Source organism: Botryllus schlosseri, chromosome 16, assembly GCF_051294905.1.
Source record: "Botryllus schlosseri isolate E-star chromosome 16, Bs_hap1, whole genome shotgun sequence".
Classification (NCBI taxonomy): domain Eukaryota; kingdom Metazoa; phylum Chordata; class Ascidiacea; order Stolidobranchia; family Styelidae; genus Botryllus; species Botryllus schlosseri.
The window spans coordinates 20,031,074-20,050,607 of NC_137251.1; the positions used below are offsets into that span (position 1 = coordinate 20,031,074).

The 19,534-nt window shown below is 39.2% G+C and overlaps 3 protein-coding genes across 3 annotated transcripts; 1 reads left to right on the forward strand and 2 right to left on the reverse strand.

Annotated features, from left to right (window-relative positions):
• Window positions 1-10: 10 nt before the first annotated feature.
• LOC145459376 (induced myeloid leukemia cell differentiation protein Mcl-1 homolog) lies at window positions 11-1,107 on the forward strand. The gene is made up of 2 exons (XM_080338031.1): window positions 11-750; window positions 934-1,107. Exons 1-2 carry the CDS (start codon window positions 280-282, stop codon window positions 1,045-1,047), a joined length of 585 nt encoding a protein of 194 aa, XP_080194157.1. The 5' UTR covers window positions 11-279; the 3' UTR covers window positions 1,048-1,107.
• A 4,424-nt stretch (window positions 1,108-5,531) lies between these two features.
• LOC145459375 (induced myeloid leukemia cell differentiation protein Mcl-1 homolog) lies at window positions 5,532-7,674 on the reverse strand. The gene is made up of 2 exons (XM_080338030.1): window positions 5,889-7,674; window positions 5,532-5,705 (listed from the first exon to the last, which is right to left on the reverse strand). Exons 1-2 carry the CDS (start codon window positions 6,357-6,359, stop codon window positions 5,592-5,594), a joined length of 585 nt encoding a protein of 194 aa, XP_080194156.1. The 5' UTR covers window positions 6,360-7,674; the 3' UTR covers window positions 5,532-5,591.
• A 4,878-nt stretch (window positions 7,675-12,552) lies between these two features.
• LOC145458656 (uncharacterized) lies at window positions 12,553-18,853 on the reverse strand. Its single transcript, XM_080337092.1, has 3 exons — window positions 18,583-18,853; window positions 15,295-15,510; window positions 12,553-12,764 (listed from the first exon to the last, which is right to left on the reverse strand). The coding sequence occupies exons 1-3, from the start codon at window positions 18,725-18,727 to the stop codon at window positions 12,553-12,555; spliced, it is 573 nt and encodes a 190-aa protein (XP_080193218.1). The 5' UTR covers window positions 18,728-18,853.
• Window positions 18,854-19,534: the final 681 nt, after the last annotated feature.

A 19,534-nucleotide genomic window follows, 5' to 3' on the forward strand; every position in this document is an offset into this window, starting at 1 on the left:
AATATTGTTCATTGGTTTGTCGATTCAGAGTTGATATCCGGATCCGGGTCCTAGTTTAAGTTTTAGAAAATATGATACCGACATCCCGACATCTTTCGAAAACAAAACCGTGGTCAATGCTTAAGAGACCATTTTTACTATTTTTCATCGCCATAAGTCATTCTGGACCGCGAAAACGCATTGTACGATATAGATGAAACTTATGCAAATCCTAGGATACTCATTTTCAAAGTAGCTTAGATCTCGAAATAAGCTCTGACTCGCTATTCTCCTCAAAGCATGGAATTATCACGAGTATCACCTTCGGTCACTGAAGAAAAGTATGAAATTATATCCGAAGCATATTCCTTGACCAGGAATTTTATCATGTACGAACTCGACGGCTCATGCGTTAAGGTAAATACGAAAGCAGAGAGAACCTTACGTCGAGTTGGGGATGAAATGTTCGAGCGACATCGAACTGTCCTAAACGCAGTCTCCAAACGTCTCCGCTATGGTGATGTCGAAGTCAATGAAAAATATAAAGAATATTTACCCGATGAGCGAATGTTCCTGATGATAGCTGATGAAATTTACAAAGATACCAAAGAAAATTGGGGTAGGATTGTCTCCCTTTTTGTGGTCGGTAGCATTCTTGCTCGCAAGAACGAGGATGAACATCACGGGGACCATATAGAAGCTATCATACAGACAGTCGGAAATTACATTGCTAGCAGAAGACTAAAGTGGATTATGAAAAATGGAGGATGGGTAGGTGATTTACATGCTTTGCTTAGGAATTATAAATTATCTTTTAGCATGGATATATAGTGTATCTGCTCTCCAGAGCCCATATCATCTCTCGATGATGAAACTCAGCTTTACCCTCCAATTCGGTTCCCGACACGATAACTTTCCTCCGTACGATCATTAGGGCTTCTATTTTTGTTGCAGGATGGCTTTGTAGGATTCTTTGATAATACCGCTCTCGACTACAATAAAGTTTGGAAGGGACTCGTGTTTGTCGGAATCGGACTGACATCTATAGCAATGGCATTATCAAGATAATGGATGTTCGTATGTTTTGTCTCATGTAATATTTTAAGAATAAAATTCTTCATCGTTTAATCGCATCCATTTTACTGTAGGATGTATACAGTTTCTTCTGAGAATACTCGAAGGATTGCGCCATATGGAAAGCTTCTTTATACTTTTAATTTTTTCAAATTTCTACAGATAACGCAGTCGAATACCGACTTTTACGCAAATCTGTTTTGCGTGAACATAACAGAGACCTACACATAGTCAATTTTATTTAAATGCATTGCGACGCTGTCACTTGGCTCTTAATTGGGTTGTTTCATCTGAAAGAACTAATTTTGTCTGTTATAATACTTTATTAGACTTGTATGGCGAGGCGTCTGGTATCGAGAAGTGAGATCGCAAGCAATCATTGAGTCAGTCGTGATGTCTGATTGGGAGTGTCGGCCTCTTATATCCAGCAAGTGTAATGTGCCATATTAGGCCATAAGTATCGTAGGCCCCGCGTGAAGTGTACAAATTTCGATGTTGCGCAAATACCACAAACTTTGCTTGCTTTCAGAGCCGGCAACTAAATGCAAGACAGACTTTACGCAAAAGTTGCTATTCTGAAAATTTTGTCAAGGTAATGGTTTGAAAACTTATACTTGAGCACTCGTACTTCTTGAGAATACCCAAGTAGGTTTTTTGCCTAGATGCACCACATAGTCTCAAGTCCTTATGATATTGGAGTACATCAACTTCATGATAGCTAGAGTATTAAACAGTAATATACCTAGAGTACTAACGTTTTACTTACTCGGAAATGACTACTTCTACCTTATTTTAAAGGATACCTCGTTCGAAGCGAAATTGTATGTGGTTTTGGATAACATCCAAGATGTAGGCTCACTTTGAAGGTTACTTCGTAAAACTCAAATATTGCGCAGTGAGAGTTCGCAAATTCTCGAAGTATTTTTGTTATTTTTATTGCGATAAGTCATTCTGCAGCGCGAAAATGCGTCGTAGGATATAGATGAAACTAGCACCACTCATCAAGACCGCTGAAAACAGTACGTTTCAACATTTAGTAGCAGTAAATTTCTAGTAAAGTACAAGACGTGGTGATTTCTGAGTGAGTTAAAAAGTATTGCAGGTATAGTTTAGCTGAAAACCGAATACTCTGAAATAGAAGTAGATGCAGTGTAAATAGTTAATCACTTGATTAAGTTTAGCGCAAGCAGATAAAACCTATACTTGAGTAGTACAAAATGCACGAGTACTTCGCTATCGCCTCCCTGCACGTAATAAGTGCTTTTACCGATACTCGTCGGTTTCAGTTTAGATAGAATTCAGAAACCAAATAATTTCATAAACATAAGCTAATTTAATGAATTTACTCGAATGCACTATGCCGCGCTGATAAGATTAATTATAATAAACTTATCATGTTACAGCGATTTTTTCTAGCGTAGAAAATCTTTAAAATGTAGTAAGCAGGCCAAATGAAGATATTCGTTGAGTTGAATAAACATAAAAAATACTCTAGACCACTTTATCGATACTTTACAGTTTCAGTTTTAGATAAAATTTGTCCCTTTCACCTATAATTACAACTCCTCGCTATCTAAACATGTTTAGAATATATTATTTGCGATGATACGAACCCGTGAAGTACTCAAGTAGCTTTTCGTAGGATATAGATGAAACTGACAACACTCACCAAGACCGCTGGTCCACTGAAAAAAGTACATTGTAGCAGTAAAGTCCTACTAAAGTACAAGAAGTAATGATTTCCCAGTTAGTTGAAAAGTAAGTATTGAAGGTATAGTTTGCTGGAAAAAGCGAAAAACTCTGAAATCGAAGTAGATGCAGTGTAAATAGGTAATCACTTCATTAAGTATAGCGCAAGCAGGCCAAACCTATACTTGAGTAGGCCTACTGCAACATGTACAAGTACTTCGCTATGTTCTCCCTCCACGTAAAAAGTGACTAGGTTTTAGACTACTTTATCGGTACTCGACAGTTTTAGATAAAATTTGGTAAGACTTTAAATTTTAAAGTAGTTTGAGCTTACGATTGTATCACCTTGACAAGTAACATTATCAGACATGAAAATGATACTATCACCTAATATAGAAGTTAACACGCGTCAATGTGCTTCAGAATTCACGAGAAATTGCTTACTAAGAGAAGTATATTCTTGTATACACAATAGTGAAGAGAATCTTTAAAATGTAGTAAGCAGGCCGATGGGTATTCGTTTAGTTGTATAGGCATAAAAAACATTCCCGCGCGCCTTAGTATTAGGTGGTAGGGTTAGGAAGTGTCAGATTTAGGAGCGCGCGGGAATGTTTTTTATGCCTATACAACTAAACGAATACCCATCGGCCTGCTTACTACATTTTAAAGATTCTCTTCACTATTGTGTATACAAGAATATACTTCTCTTAGTAAGCAATTTCTCGTGAATTCTGAAGCACATTGACGCGTGTTAACTTCTATATTAGGTGATAGTATCATTTTCATGTCTGATAATGTTACTTGTCAAGGTGATACAATCGTAAGCTCAAACTACTTTAAAATTTAAAGTCTTACCAAATTTTATCTAAAACTGTCGAGTACCGATAAAGTAGTCTAAAACCTAGTCACTTTTTACGTGGAGGGAGAACATAGCGAAGTACTTGTACATGTTGCAGTAGGCCTACTCAAGTATAGGTTTGGCCTGCTTGCGCTATACTTAATGAAGTGATTACCTATTTACACTGCATCTACTTCGATTTCAGAGTTTTTCGCTTTTTCCAGCAAACTATACCTTCAATACTTACTTTTCAACTAACTGGGAAATCATTACTTCTTGTACTTTAGTAGGACTTTACTGCTACAATGTACTTTTTTCAGTGGACCAGCGGTCTTGGTGAGTGTTGTCAGTTTCATCTATATCATACGAAAAGCTACTTGAGTACTTCACGGGTTCGTATCATCGCAAATAATATATTCTAAACATGTTTAGATAGCGAGGAGTTGTAATTATAGGTGAAAGGGACAAATTTTATCTAAAACTGAAACTGTAAAGTATCGATAAAGTGGTCTAGAGTATTTTTTATGTTTATTCAACTCAACGAATATCTTCATTTGGCCTGCTTACTACATTTTAAAGATTTTCTACGCTAGAAAAAATCGCTGTAACATGATAAGTTTATTATAATTAATCTTATCAGCGCGGCATAGTACATTCGAGTAAATTCATTAAATTAGCTTATGTTTATGAAATTATTTGGTTTCTGAATTCTATCTAAACTGAAACCGACGAGTATCGGTAAAAGCACTTATTACGTGCAGGGAGGCGATAGCGAAGTACTCGTGCATTTTGTACTACTCAAGTATAGGTTTTATCTGCTTGCGCTAAACTTAATCAAGTGATTAACTATTTACACTGCATCTACTTCTATTTCAGAGTATTCGGTTTTCAGCTAAACTATACCTGCAATACTTTTTAACTCACTCAGAAATCACCACGTCTTGTACTTTACTAGAAATTTACTGCTACTAAATGTTGAAACGTACTGTTTTCAGCGGTCTTGATGAGTGGTGCTAGTTTCATCTATATCCTACGACGCATTTTCGCGCTGCAGAATGACTTATCGCAATAAAAATAACAAAAATACTTCGAGAATTTGCGAACTCTCACTGCGCAATATTTGAGTTTTACGAAGTAACCTTCAAAGTGAGCCTACATCTTGGATGTTATCCAAAACCACATACAATTTCGCTTCGAACGAGGTATCCTTTAAAATAAGGTAGAAGTAGTCATTTCCGAGTAAGTAAAACGTTAGTACTCTAGGTATATTACTGTTTAATACTCTAGCTATCATGAAGTTGATGTACTCCAATATCATAAGGACTTGAGACTATGTGGTGCATCTAGGCAAAAAACCTACTTGGGTATTCTCAAGAAGTACGAGTGCTCAAGTATAAGTTTTCAAACCATTACCTTGACAAAATTTTCAGAATAGCAACTTTTGCGTAAAGTCTGTCTTGCATTTAGTTGCCGGCTCTGAAAGCAAGCAAAGTTTGTGGTATTTGCGCAACATCGAAATTTGTACACTTCACGCGGGGCCTACGATACTTATGGCCTAATATGGCACATTACACTTGCTGGATATAAGAGCCCGACACTCCCAATCAGACATCACGACTGACTCAATGATTGCTTGCGATCTCACTTCTCGATACCAGACGCCTCGCCATACAAGTCTAATAAAGTATTATAACAGACAAAATTAGTTCTTTCAGATGAAACAACCCAATTAAGAGCCAAGTGACAGCGTCGCAATGCATTTAAATAAAATTGACTATGTGTAGGTCTCTGTTATGTTCACGCAAAACAGATTTGCGTAAAAGTCGGTATTCGACTGCGTTATCTGTAGAAATTTGAAAAAATTAAAAGTATAAAGAAGCTTTCCATATGGCGCAATCCTTCGAGTATTCTCAGAAGAAACTGTATACATCCTACAGTAAAATGGATGCGATTAAACGATGAAGAATTTTATTCTTAAAATATTACATGAGACAAAACATACGAACATCCATTATCTTGATAATGCCATTGCTATAGATGTCAGTCCGATTCCGACAAACACGAGTCCCTTCCAAACTTTATTGTAGTCGAGAGCGGTATTATCAAAGAATCCTACAAAGCCATCCTGCAACAAAAATAGAAGCCCTAATGATCGTACGGAGGAAAGTTATCGTGTCGGGAACCGAATTGGAGGGTAAAGCTGAGTTTCATCATCGAGAGATGATATGGGCTCTGGAGAGCAGATACACTATATATCCATGCTAAAAGATAATTTATAATTCCTAAGCAAAGCATGTAAATCACCTACCCATCCTCCATTTTTCATAATCCACTTTAGTCTTCTGCTAGCAATGTAATTTCCGACTGTCTGTATGATAGCTTCTATATGGTCCCCGTGATGTTCATCCTCGTTCTTGCGAGCAAGAATGCTACCGACCACAAAAAGGGAGACAATCCTACCCCAATTTTCTTTGGTATCTTTGTAAATTTCATCAGCTATCATCAGGAACATTCGCTCATCGGGTAAATATTCTTTATATTTTTCATTGACTTCGACATCACCATAGCGGAGACGTTTGGAGACTGCGTTTAGGACAGTTCGATGTCGCTCGAACATTTCATCCCCAACTCGACGTAAGGTTCTCTCTGCTTTCGTATTTACCTTAACGCATGAGCCGTCGAGTTCGTACATGATAAAATTCCTGGTCAAGGAATATGCTTCGGATATAATTTCATACTTTTCTTCAGTGACCGAAGGTGATACTCGTGATAATTCCATGCTTTGAGGAGAATAGCGAGTCAGAGCTTATTTCGAGATCTAAGCTACTTTGAAAATGAGTATCCTAGGATTTGCATAAGTTTCATCTATATCGTACAATGCGTTTTCGCGGTCCAGAATGACTTATGGCGATGAAAAATAGTAAAAATGGTCTCTTAAGCATTGACCACGGTTTTGTTTTCGAAAGATGTCGGGATGTCGGTATCATATTTTCTAAAACTTAAACTAGGACCCGGATCCGGATATCAACTCTGAATCGACAAACCAATGAACAATATTCAAACATGTTACACCCCCCATGTTTCCGTGAAAATAACAAGACATTACACATCCAGTATACTTCACGATTGTTCATAGATACCAAGTATTCGCGTAAACGAGGTGTGTGACATTACATACATCATGGATAACATCATGGTCGGCACTACAAGCATCATGGATTACAAATTCATGTTCTGAAGTCTCATACATGCACCGACTCTGTACATTCAATGTGGGGGTAGCTGACTTGGAGACAGAAAAACACACATATTTGACCGTGACATGGTCTTAGTATGAACCGACATGCATTCGACTTGTGGAAAAATGTGTCGCACACTATTTCACCGAGATTACAACCCTTTCACGGTTCACAACTTGATATATCAACTTCACAGGGTGGTTCGGATTCTCAGGTAGACTTGAATCGTGATCCGGATCTCGGAATATAGTAAAATCGGGGTATGTAGGATAATTACTCACTCACTACTCTATATGTTGGTGGTGGTCATACCCTGCAAACTTTTTTGCTGCGAACGTAGTGTTTCACCTTACATCAGTTGGTTCAATGTATGTATCGGGTTGTGAAAACTGTCGCTGTTTTGACTAGTTTTAAAGTTGTTCCATCATGAAATGTGTGATGAAATTTGGTATGCAGCATAATCACAATGCCCTGGAGCTCATTTAGATACGTTTTTTAATTTAGTTATACATTCTAGTTGTTTTGATGTAAGGAGAAAATCATTCGATAACTCGATACAGCTACTTTAACACGCGTTGATGTAACTTTCCTCATCTGTATGCATGCATAGCCTACGCGAAATTGGTTACCGAATTTTTCGATTAGTTTATATTCCGTATTTTATTTAAAACTGAAACTGTTAAGTATTACTTAAAGTGTTATAAAATGTGAAAAAGTGTACAAGTAGAATTATTATGTCATGAACAAGTAGTTTACAAATTCATACGATTTTTCTTGTTGCGTTCCGGGATATAATGTAATTTTTCGCTCTTTTTTTATTTTTTATTTTTTCAATAAAATTAGTATTCATTTTACAAAAAAACGTCGTGTAAAGATAAAGTACTTGAACACTAAACCCGTAACACAGTGGCGCAATAGCCCAGATCAGTCCAAGCTTAGGAGAGTAGATGACTTCTGCAGTGCCATTCAGTGCTCCACCGCCGATCCAAGATGCTGCATATATGTCAAACATACACGCGGTCAATATCAATCTATTATACTGAGTTTTGGCATCGGTTTCAATAACCTGTCATTGTGCAAATTCCTAATGGTCTTAGTATGAACCGACATGCATTCGACTTGTGGAAAAATGTGTCGCACACTATTTCACCGAGATTACAACCCTTTCACGGTTCACAACTTGATGTATCAACTTCACAGGGTAGTTCGGATTCTCAGGTAGACTTGAATCGTGATCCGGATCTCGGAATATAGTAAAATCGGGGTATGTAGTTTAATTACTCACTCACTACTCTATATGTTGGTGGTGGTCATACCCTGCAAACTTTTTTTGCTGCGAACGTAGTGTTTCACCTTACATCAGTTGGTTCAATGTATGTACCGGGTTGTGAAAACTGTCGCTGTTTTGACTATGTGTCACAATCAATACTAAATACGAGAATTCGTTACTCGTCGAAACGCCGCAGTCAGACATCGTTAACAGCGATTCCGTGTATGGCAATCTTGAGTTCAATTGCGGTTTTGTGATGTTAACCAAGCGGCTGTGTTTCTGTGGTGTGAAGACTGAATTCATGTTGTTTCCCCCGCAAGAGTGCGATGTCTATTTCCCACCTAGAGCAATTATAAAACGCATCTTCGAAACTTTTGGTCTAGTTCATCCGCTTGCATTTCGAAACGGAGCATCACGACAAGACTCTCAATTTTTTGCATAAATGAATGAATTTGATCAATTATATTTGTCCTTTTGGTTTATTTTTAATAAAATTAGTATACATTATACAAAAACGCCGTGTAAAGGTAAAGTACGAATACAAGTACAAGTTGAGATTTAAAAGTAAGTAGGTGTTTATGTTCGTAGACTAACCCCACTTCTACGTAACGATTTTTCAGTAAGTAGTTATGTTTCAAGGCTACTTTTACTTCTATTTAACGAGTTTGCATACGCAATTATACCCCCCCCCCCCCAGATAGTTATAGCCAGAGGGTTTCGATGCTGAGGTACTTGTACAATGCACATTTTGGAGAGATTAAGTAAAGCAATGATCTCAGATAAATCCATTAAATTAAGGTAGAAGTAGCTATTAACGAATAAAAGTTAGTATTCTAGTTCTATATTTCTGTTTAATACTGAAAATGTCATGAAGTTGAAGCAATCTGAAATCATAAGCACTTTAGTATTAGCTACAGGTACATATACGCGAAAAGCTACTTTAGTATTCTGATGGAGTGCAAATACTTGTTTACTTATCAACTTTGAAGGCTTGCGCAGTTTGTGGTGTGATACGCAAAATTAGTGTGTTCAAATCAGACATGTCGTAAACATAGTGATGTTGCATTAGTCCTAAACACACATGATAGAATATCAAGGAAAAGTATCATCTAACGTATAATGAATGTTATTTATTTCTCGGAAGCACGTCATTATCAAAACATAGTGATTTGATCGCGCGAAATGTACGTATAATTTTAATATATAACAATAAAACCGCGAGTGTAAAATTGCTGTTCAATGGCTTTACCACGTTCTTACCAAGTACCTTAATAAGGATAGACAGCCCCAAGCAGTAATTGTTAGGTCATCATCACTAGCTTCCACCTCTTTACTCTTTTCAGCTGCAATCGTAACTTCGATCAATTCTGCAATGAAGTAAATAGTAGTTTAAGGTAATGTTTGTATAACCTTTACGAGTGCCATTGTCACACTCGAAAAAGATATTACCGTCTTTAAATCATCAGTTGCACTGCAAGTTGAACATAAGTCGTACGGATGGCGCTAAAAATAACTGTGTATCGTTTTGTACGCACACATACTGCGGTGTTGCGATATAGTCCTGACACGATTGTCCAAGTTCTGAAAGCTGGAAAAGATACTCTCATATTATTTGATTGCGATTTCGATCCCACAGAATCTCAAGTTATTCGTGGTCAATGGAATGGTACCTCTATCATAGATGTAGAGGGAAAAGAGATCTTCCGATTTGTTGGTATCGTTAATATTCAACGCAAATCGGGCTTCATAATTGTGCGGGGGATCCCATTGTTGAATTTAAATTGATCGGCGTGTCGCTGTACATGATGCACTATATCGAAAACATTATTGCTGGTTGAATATTGTCGAATGGTTGTCTATAATGTTAGTTGCATACAAGAATCTCGGAGATCTAAGCTCAAGATTTACGTACTCATGCTTGATTTGTTTCCATAGCCTCGACCTTGGGAATCGCTTGTATGCGTCCAAAGAAAATAAGTCGTGAAATGTGGAAACTGTAGAAACCGTTAGGAATCGCGTACCTACCGCGAAAAGTTTGTTTAATTGTAACGCCGAGAATTGTGCGCCTACGGCTAGTCCGCTGGCGTTTAGCGCTGATTAAATTATCCTTATACTCGACATGCAAAGTAAATTTGCAGGTATTGGAATGAATTCAGTTGTAGTGTGCGCTCATATTACGTCATGAAATGCGGAGACCTCGGCAATCGAAACCGCGATCTGTCTGCGCTCAAAATCGCATTTTATATGAATTAATTAATTAGTGAGGATGTGTAGAATTTTGATATATCATCATAGAACCCCGCGCCTAGTTCAACGTTGATGAGTGTTATCTGTGAATATCTGCCAAATATAGTATTCTATTGACATCATAGTTTTCGAAATTTATGTGTAATCTGAATGTTATTTATACCCAAAAAAGTAAGTTATTATATTAATATTTTCAAGTCGCAGCGCTTAAAATCGCATTTTATATTAATTAATTAGTGATGATACATTTCAAGTTATTCAATACATATTGCTAAATATACATGGAAAACCGGTATTGAAATTCACAAAACAATGAAATTTGCTCATAAATACACACGATGTGGCACTGGCAGGTGACGTGGCAATGGGCATCCTGTAGGCGTGACAATGGGTGTCATATAGGCGTGGCAATTAAGGCGACGTGGCCTTCTGGGATTGGTCTGCGTATAACGATACCAGCTACACTACTAGTGCCTCTAACGAGGCAGGTCACTCACTTTTAATTGTACACCCAGTTGACTTACAAAACGATAGCTAACCATATTTCAAGTTGATTGAGATAGAAATTGTTGGCGTGTATAATTAGGGCTTGGACAACGAATCGAGTATAGCCTACTCGAATCCGAGGTTAATGGTAAATGTAATGATTGTTGTCGAGGGATGAAGTCCGATTATTTGCGAGTATCCAATTGATAGGTCTTGGCAGTAGTACTTTGATTCTATCACCAAGAAACGTTCCATATTTTCTCGCCGTATTGGATCCTCGAAACCTTGATTGGCCGTGTTACAGAGTTTTAACAGGTGACTCAAATACTCAAGAACACGATATTTCAGTGACCGACCCGAATCATAGTCAAAAAGGACAACGAGACTATCATGTTTATGAAATATGAAATTATATTTGATTGTTTCTGTGTGGTCACACAATTGCACATATATTTGAACTTCTAAAGTCATAAGTACTCATATGGTCTCATAATGAACAATACTCGAATACTCGGCTAGACCCCGCACGGAATTGAATCAGTCAGATACGCTATTTTATCAAGCCTTCTCCACAATGAATCTTTTCTCCAGGGATATCTAAAACTCCTCCGTTACAATATATTAGTCTACATACTTAAAATTCATCTAAACCATGGTCAAATAAACACTGCAATACGTATCTAACCAAGAGAGCCGCCCGAATCAAGAGCTCAGCGAGGGTGAACTTTGAACAAAGAACACGTGACACTCCTAACGCTCGGCGCCGAGTGTGAAAATTCGAGAGTGACTCATTCCGTAGTTTTAGATACCCCTGCTTTTCTCTCAGCGTAATAACTAATCGCATTAACATGGTCGGACTTACGTACGCGTAGACAACTAATCTCGACTGGTTATTGAATCGTGACGTGCTGAATTGTTCAGAACATGTCGTGGGCATTTCGGCGAGTGACCCAAAATATCAAGTAACATTTCTCACGCTCAAGCGATTTCGACCACTTACACATCGTTAACAAGGCACGACTCCGGTCTAATAACAAAGTAGAGGACTGAGTAGGTCATCAGTAATATGAAACGATACTTCAGGTTTTATTACGGGTGTTGACGGTCCGATTAGTCCGCCACGCCATATGACCCGTAGTTACCATGCCACACGTATCTTTTTTAAGTTTTGTGATATTTTTGAAGCACGCGGGCCAGAACCTTCGTTGATGTATTCCCGAAAAGCTGATAAATTCCTGTTATAATTTTCGACTAGGCTACTATCACTCACCGTTGCCATAATTAGTGGTCGTCACTTGTCAGTTGGGTCGTAATTAGGGCAGGGCAAAATCGAGTACCTGAGTGATTCCATTCAGAGTCGAGTATTCGAGTACCACTTTTTATGACGTCACAACAGTTCAAAGATGTACCTTTCATGCCACCACAAAAAACATAATGCCTGTTATCCGTCACAATACGATACTTTGGTGGTATTTTTCGACCATACCGATTTCGTTGCACTTCTTGACAATGTTCCGGGATGATTATGACTTCGGAATATTTTTTTTCAGTAACCTTCGGAGCTTTGTACTATGTTTTGTATGCTGCGAGACGGTCAATCACGGTTTCAAGGCTTCCTCAGTGGAAAATATTATCAAAACTATAATTCTCGTTAGTAAATTAACTCTCAGTTGCGAGGAGCGTATAATTTCAGTAATCGAAAATAATCGTCTTTTGTTACTCGATTCGAATCATTGAAATGAATACTCGACTCGGATCCGAGTATTGGAATCCTTGTGCTCATCCCTAGTTGTAATGCCACGCAGAGCTGTATGATTACCCTTATCGTCTCCTGTTGACCTTTTTTTGCAACAATACACGTATCCCTTGAATGGATATGAGTCAGGACGGACACTCCACGTAGGGGGTAGCGACACCGCTTTCAGTGAGATGCATGGCGTGTCTGCAAATACGATTAAATAAACGTCAACTTCGCTTCACTAGTTTAGCGTAGTTCATAATAATCCCAGGGCCGTAACAGCACTTCGTCAGGCCCGCCCATAGGGTTATAGACCGAACTTCTGGGGGGCTTCGCCCCCCAGACCCCCCTCCGGCGATACACTGTTTACCACTATTCATATTATTCTTTGGGACTTTGTTTACTGCATCAGTTTTTGTCGCCTAAGCGCGCGAAGCGCGGAAAATTTATGATTTCATCAGTCGGTATGATCGGGAATTGCGTATTTGTTATCAATTTTTATCTTCTCTCTGCTGACGTAATCAGATTTGCCGGTAGAGCTGAGTGAGGTGTGTTTGAAAAGGTAGGACCACTCAATAATAATTAAACAGCACCTCGTCAGGCACCCATCACGTTGTTCGCGTTTGTCACGAAATTATCTGTACTGTATTGTGAGCCGAGCGAAAGCGAGGCGCGAAAATTTTCGATAATTTACGATAAAATCGGTCAATCAGATCGGTGATTGCATACATATTATGCTATCAATTTATTGTCCTCTCTGCTCACTTAATTAGATTTACCGGTTGAGCTGAGTGAAGTGTCTTGAAAACGGGAGGGCCCGTAAATATTGATTAAACATCTTCGGGCGGGCGGACCCGTTGATATGACTTCGTTATGGTGTTATTTCGTGACTTCCAGTCTGCTATATCAAAAAATATAGAATCGCCCAAACGTATATAGGCTTCTAAACTAAGAGACGCACACGATTTCAAATTGGTATTTCTTCACTGGCATAAAATTTTCCCCAGCGGGATGGTAATTGTCTCGTGAGGTTCAGATTGCAAAGACAGGAACATTCGGCGCCAGTCATTCAGGAGCCTATGGACAATTAAACCTATATGTATTTTGTATAGCCTATATAACGAAGTTTTCGGTCTGCATAAGGGCACAGACCTTTTCGGCCAAGCTTTTCTCTCTACCGATCGTTCTGGCACACTTCTTGGAGTCGCATGTTATATGGCCTAAAACTTGATTGTATGTCTTGGTGGGGCGTGGCGCGGTAATGGCCCAATATCCAATAATATAGAAAAATGGCTGCTTGAATTCGCGCGCAGCGCGCAAAAATTTTGGAAAATTTGCCTAAATTTTCAAAAAATACGCTATGATTTATGCTAATCCACGAAATAATTTTGGGCCCCCTTCGAGCTCGGGCCCCCCCCCAATTGGGGGGTTTGGGGTGCGGCAGTTACGGTGCTGAATAATCCATATTCTCTATAAATTTATATGATACGGCTACGGTGTTCCAGAACATCTAAATATAATGTATGTCACGTAGTATTAGCAGTGGTAGTGAAAGATGTAAAGGCGGCTACTCAAGTACAAGTAGCGACGCAGAACCCAATGTCACTCAAGTAAAAAGTAGTCGTTAAAAGCAATTAAACATACGCTCTCATGGAAGCCGGAAACGGATATATGCAGCCGGCGTAAACAGCTCGGTTTGTGCTGCTACATAACACGAAGGAGATTTATATTTTCTACAGCATAAGGATTCGACCACAAGAATTGATACTTCAATATATTATTCTTCACAGTGGAATCAAAGTGACTTATGTCCAGTTTTCAAATTTTGAAGGTCCATTTTTAAAACTTGAAAAAAATCAAGTTTTTAAAAGATCTTCAATTTTTCCGGCCATATCTTGGCCATGGTTATGTAGGTTTCATTAATTCAAAGTTAATCAGGGCCAATATATGACTGAAAGAAGATGAAAACTTTACGTAAAGTCAATTTTCCCAAAATGTGTAAAATTGGCATACGTCACTTTGATTCTACTGCGACGAATATGCCCCTTTTCAACCACACTACCCCTTTTCAGAAGATGTGGCGGTATATGGCCCCGCTCCTGTAATAAAATCCAAGTATAGACGCATATAGTATGACCATACGACCGATGCGGATAAACTGTATCGAACATTACATAAAGAATTTGTGAGATTGGGAAGGCAATTGAAACATGGTAATTCGCATAATTCCAATTTTTGCTGAGCTCTATTTACTGCGATGAAACAATCATATGTCCGACTATGCGGCCTGGACTTTATCACACACGGAAATTAGTTATTTTGACTGAGATCCTCGTGGGGACATAGTGGTCACTGTATATATAATCTGACCGAAATTTATGAGAATTAGCCTCCGCGAATATAGCTCGTTAAGTTTCGCCGTCTTGGTCTCATTTCATTATTTTATCGAAAGAACATATTACTTTTGATTGACCATCTGTAACTAGCGAAAAGTAAGTAAGTCACAAAATAGGACGAAGTAGAAATAGCGGAAAATTAGATTTACGTAAGTACCGCAATTAGAGGAAACTACTTGGTAACGTCGTAAAAGTAAAAGTACGACGCTGGTGATAACCTCTGGATATCGGGTAAAGGATACAAAACTGTAGATATTGTCATGATGACTTTGACAGGGAACAGTTGAAGTCAGACATTCTATAGTTGTACATGGTTTCATGCAGTGTAGTATACGAACCATGGGCAGTTCCAATTTCCAACCAGTCATGATCTTTAATCGCTACCCAGTGTTCACCGGGAATCACGTCATGGACGAATTGTGTCCCGTCATTTTTTGTGGGGCACAGATCCTCATAACTGCAGAGTGAGCGATCGACGATATTGCAAAATCCTTCGCTGCTCTCCCAGGTTAACGTTGATTCATAGTAGTAACGCCTTGGATCTGCTGCAATGACTAATGAATGCATCCTATTAATATCGCCACAATGAACACCGAGGATTCATCATACGATAATTGGGCACGTTACTTGAAAACTCAAGAATAACCCTTTCACTACTCCAGAATCTAATCATATCTTTAATCCACATCAACAGTTGTCACGTGTCCAAGCGTCGCATGCTCATTGCTCGCATTTCGACATACTGCTACAGTTCACCTTCTGATAGCAGCAGCAGAGTAACATCACTTAGAGTAAAAGAGATCTGGACATTCAACAAACTAACGCCAGCAGGTCGCAAACACGCCTTCGCCTTCTTCTCGGTCATTAATCGAATTTCAAATTCCCTCTAATTGTTATCTTCAATGCAGCTTATTATTACTTCTCTTTTACTTTCGTAAAATAAATTCAGTCAAAATATTCCATTTAGAATTTAAAATCAAATTTTGCCCACAATCTAAAACTTTTCGAACGATCAATTTCGGAAGAACGTTTGGAAAACCCACGCCGCCCCAGGTATTTATAGATATTGGCGACATAAAGTAGGCCTACATATCGTGCAAAACCGTTTTGGTTGGAGCATTCTATGTCCTCTATTGTAGGATTACCATATTTGGAATCCGGAACGAAGCACGCCTTCTAAAAATCGTAAAAGTTAGTTCACCGAAATTGAAAAAAAGCTTATTTTGCCATATTTACAGGACATATTGTTGTATTGACTAAAAATGTCATCACGTTGACTCGACTCCCGAATTACCCACTATTGTTCGTTACATTTGTGGTGTTGACTAAAAAAAAGAATCTCATCACTATATCATTCGACTCCCGAATGACCCGCTCGAACGTCCGCATTACCTATTTCATTTATGCCGATTTTCAGTTGACACTGTCGATTAGCCTAGCTGTACAAGCTATAACGGAGGACAAAGTGACATAAATGAGCTCATTTTCTCGTCCTTACAGGTTATTGTCAACTTCATTAAATAGGAGGACAAATCCTCCTGAGGACATATGGTAACCCTATATCTTGACAATAGTTGGGAGAACAGAAAACGAGACATATGGTAGGTTCGATAGGACAAGAGCATAAGAGAGTGCCTGGGATGAAGGAATATAAGTCATGGTTTGATTATCAACATGTGGAATTGTTGGTTGGCAATACCCACTGCCTCACTTTTTCCGTAATAAATCAGTGGTTCGTAACCTTTACTAACCCGGAGAACGAGCACTGCAATCTGCAAACCTTCCAAGAAAACCAAATTTTCACTGAGTGCTATAAACGCATATCTACCAAATTGCACGTGTATCTACACATCAAGTCTACTACACTATATCGTATTGTCCAGTTGTAATGCAACAGCGCGATACCGATTGTTTAATTACTGGTGAACTTATAAATATTGGATATTAAATCAATATTTCATAAGGACGAAATTTCGATTTCGAACAATCAACGTACGCTACTGAGAACGGGATATTACTATTGCAGTCACGATCCGACTACTTAATTCGACTGCCTAATTGCCTGCTACAATGTTGGTCATGAGTGGATGAGTGGACGTCCCATAACAGCTTTCGGGTTAACGCTGCCCAGCTATTGGTCGTGAGCTCGTGCGATAACCTAACCGTTGTCATCGCTGGCCAACCAATTTCCAGCGCTAAAAATGTCAAGTACCTTTGTCCTTTACTGGATTCGAACATGTCTAGGAAAAGACCCGTACAATCACTCAAACCATATCTATCGAGGGCATGTGGTCTATTCCGTTCCGCCGCATCAGTCAGGGTTCTGTTGATACTCTTCAACACTCTATTCCTATCAAAGTTACTGTACGGAATTCTTTGCTGAGGTGCTGCCTGCAAGAATACGATTGACCCACTGCAAAAACCACAACATTGGATCATCCGTATCATTGCCAGAGCTCCACGGGGGCCTGGATGTGCGACTGATAAATCACTACTCAAAAGATTTGGTGTTCTAAACACAGAAGATATGAGGAAGCTAGAAATTGCCAACTCGAAGTATGAGTTCTATTGCGGTCAATGTCTCTCAAATTTCAATGACTACTTCACCTCGGAGTACAAAAGCTCATAAGTATGGCGCACGCGCGTCAATGAAGAACGACCACCATATGTGTGTTTGTGTGTTTGTGGTATTCATGGTGTTTGTCGACTACTATGGTCGTTTTCACCTGGCCGATATTGTTCATTATTTTCCGTAACAGCCGACTTATAGCACGGCTCACCTCTAGGCTTTCTGTAAGACACCGCTCACACGGATGAGGTGGCGAGGAGGAGCCTAGGTAAACCTCCAACCCTTAGATATCGGTATTCTGAAGTCGACCTCGGTCGGACGCGAACCCGCACCCATTGGTGTTGCAGCCGCGGATTATACCACTGCATTATCTTGCCACCAACAACTACCATATGATCAGGACGGAATACTAGAAAACGCATTGCAATTTCAAGTATGCCGGACCATAATTGTGGAACAACATTTCCCGGGCTGTCCGACAGTCATCGAGCGTGTCCGTATTCAAATACAAATAATTTCTTCTAAATGAATACTACTTCCGTAGAGTATTACCGGACCACGACCTAACATTTTGACCTCGCCTTCCGCCACGTGCCACCGCATTTGTCGCTTGCATTTTATATTATATGATTTACTATTGATTCAGTGTGCCTGCCTCTTCTATACTTTGCCTAGGCCAAGGTGGGTGTCGGATCTCAAAAATCTACTCCAAGTCGTTTCGACACCATGCTATGTTTTCATTGTATCGCAGTTTTGTGGTGTTTTGAAATGATGAAAATATTAATAAACTGATACTGATACTGGCCAAGACGAGCGTGTGATCTCAAACCTTATGTATGCGTCGGGGCGTGCTTTGTTCCGTGAAACACTGGTTAAGCACAACTGTAATAAATTTAATGCGATATTTACTTCATCAGAGAGAAATTCGCGATAAGAGGAATCCTGGAGTTTGCCGGGCTCAAAAACAGCGGTTTGACGGCATTTACCGTGCTTTCAAATGTTTTACCAATTTCTGGTACAAGTTACGTACTTATCCTGCGAAACATGTATACCTTACCTTTATTTTTTGAAGCCCATCGAAAGCCTGTAATCCCTACAGACTGGGACTGGCCGTAGAAGACACTTCCACGTGTGGTGGCGGCCACAATCAGCAATAAGAAAACACGTAGCGAGTACATTATCTCTAGGAAAGGAAGAAGCATTTGAATATATATAATACCATTCGACAGGTCGACAGACTCAGACGATATTTCGAACCAACCCGTGGTAATATACGCGCATTTATCCACCTAGATGAGCAAAATTCAAAAGTGACACGCATGGTAATTTCGCTGAAATGTTGGAAGCGCACCTAGCCAATACAAGCCGTAACGAATCGACACGCGAGATGGTATTATTACGCGCCGCTTGAACATCGCCAAATCTGACATTGCCAGAAGAATGAATTATACCGATCCGCATGCCATATATATAGCTGTAATAATAATTGTAATATCAGCCCTCGCGTGACAACTCTACTTACGTTCGGCAAGGCCGTAACGATTCTCCGCAAAAAAAGGTATCGTTATAACCAGGTGTTTGAATATGCATTTTGTATCCCTACTAAACCTTCATACTAGATTAAGTAAATTATTGTCCACTTAACTGATCCGATACTGATTTTATTCAGAAAATTTCACGGTGTGATCTGTATTCGAGATTTCTCTTCAAACAGACATGTAGGCTATACACATAAGTGGTGGTGGGCAAAATCGAGTACCCGAGTGATTCGAATTCGAAACACGTATTATGCTACGAGTGGAGTATTCGAGTATTACTCATTATGACGTAATAACAATATGCATGATGTCGAAGTTCAAATATGTACCTTATATGCCGCCACAAAGAATATAATACCTGCTATCCATCCAGGGCCGTAACAGAACTTCGTCAGGCCCCCCAAAAAACTTTGGTCTTGGGCCCCCCATAAGGCTATAGGCCGAACTTGCCCGGTTTCGCCCTTAATTAGG

Bases quoted from the DNA above. Each gene is read 5' to 3' on its own strand.
- LOC145459376 (XM_080338031.1), top strand. From the start codon at position 280: ATGGAATTATCACGAGTATCACCTTCGGTCACTGAAGAAAAGTATGAA. The intron at 751-933 runs GTAGGTGATTTA...TTTTTGTTGCAG, and splicing joins TTATGAAAAATGGAGGATGG to GATGGCTTTGTAGGATTCTT.
- LOC145459375 (XM_080338030.1), bottom strand. From the start codon at position 6,359: ATGGAATTATCACGAGTATCACCTTCGGTCACTGAAGAAAAGTATGAA. The intron at 5,706-5,888 runs GTAGGTGATTTA...TTTTTGTTGCAG, and splicing joins TTATGAAAAATGGAGGATGG to GATGGCTTTGTAGGATTCTT.
- LOC145458656 (XM_080337092.1), bottom strand. From the start codon at position 18,727: ATGCTTCTTCCTTTCCTAGAGATAATGTACTCGCTACGTGTTTTCTTA. The intron at 15,511-18,582 runs GTAAGGTATACA...TGCATTCATTAG, and splicing joins ATGGGCTTCAAAAAATAAAG to TCATTGCAGCAGATCCAAGG. The intron at 12,765-15,294 runs GTTCGTATACTA...TCGTATTTGCAG, and splicing joins GGAAATTGGAACTGCCCATG to ACACGCCATGCATCTCACTG.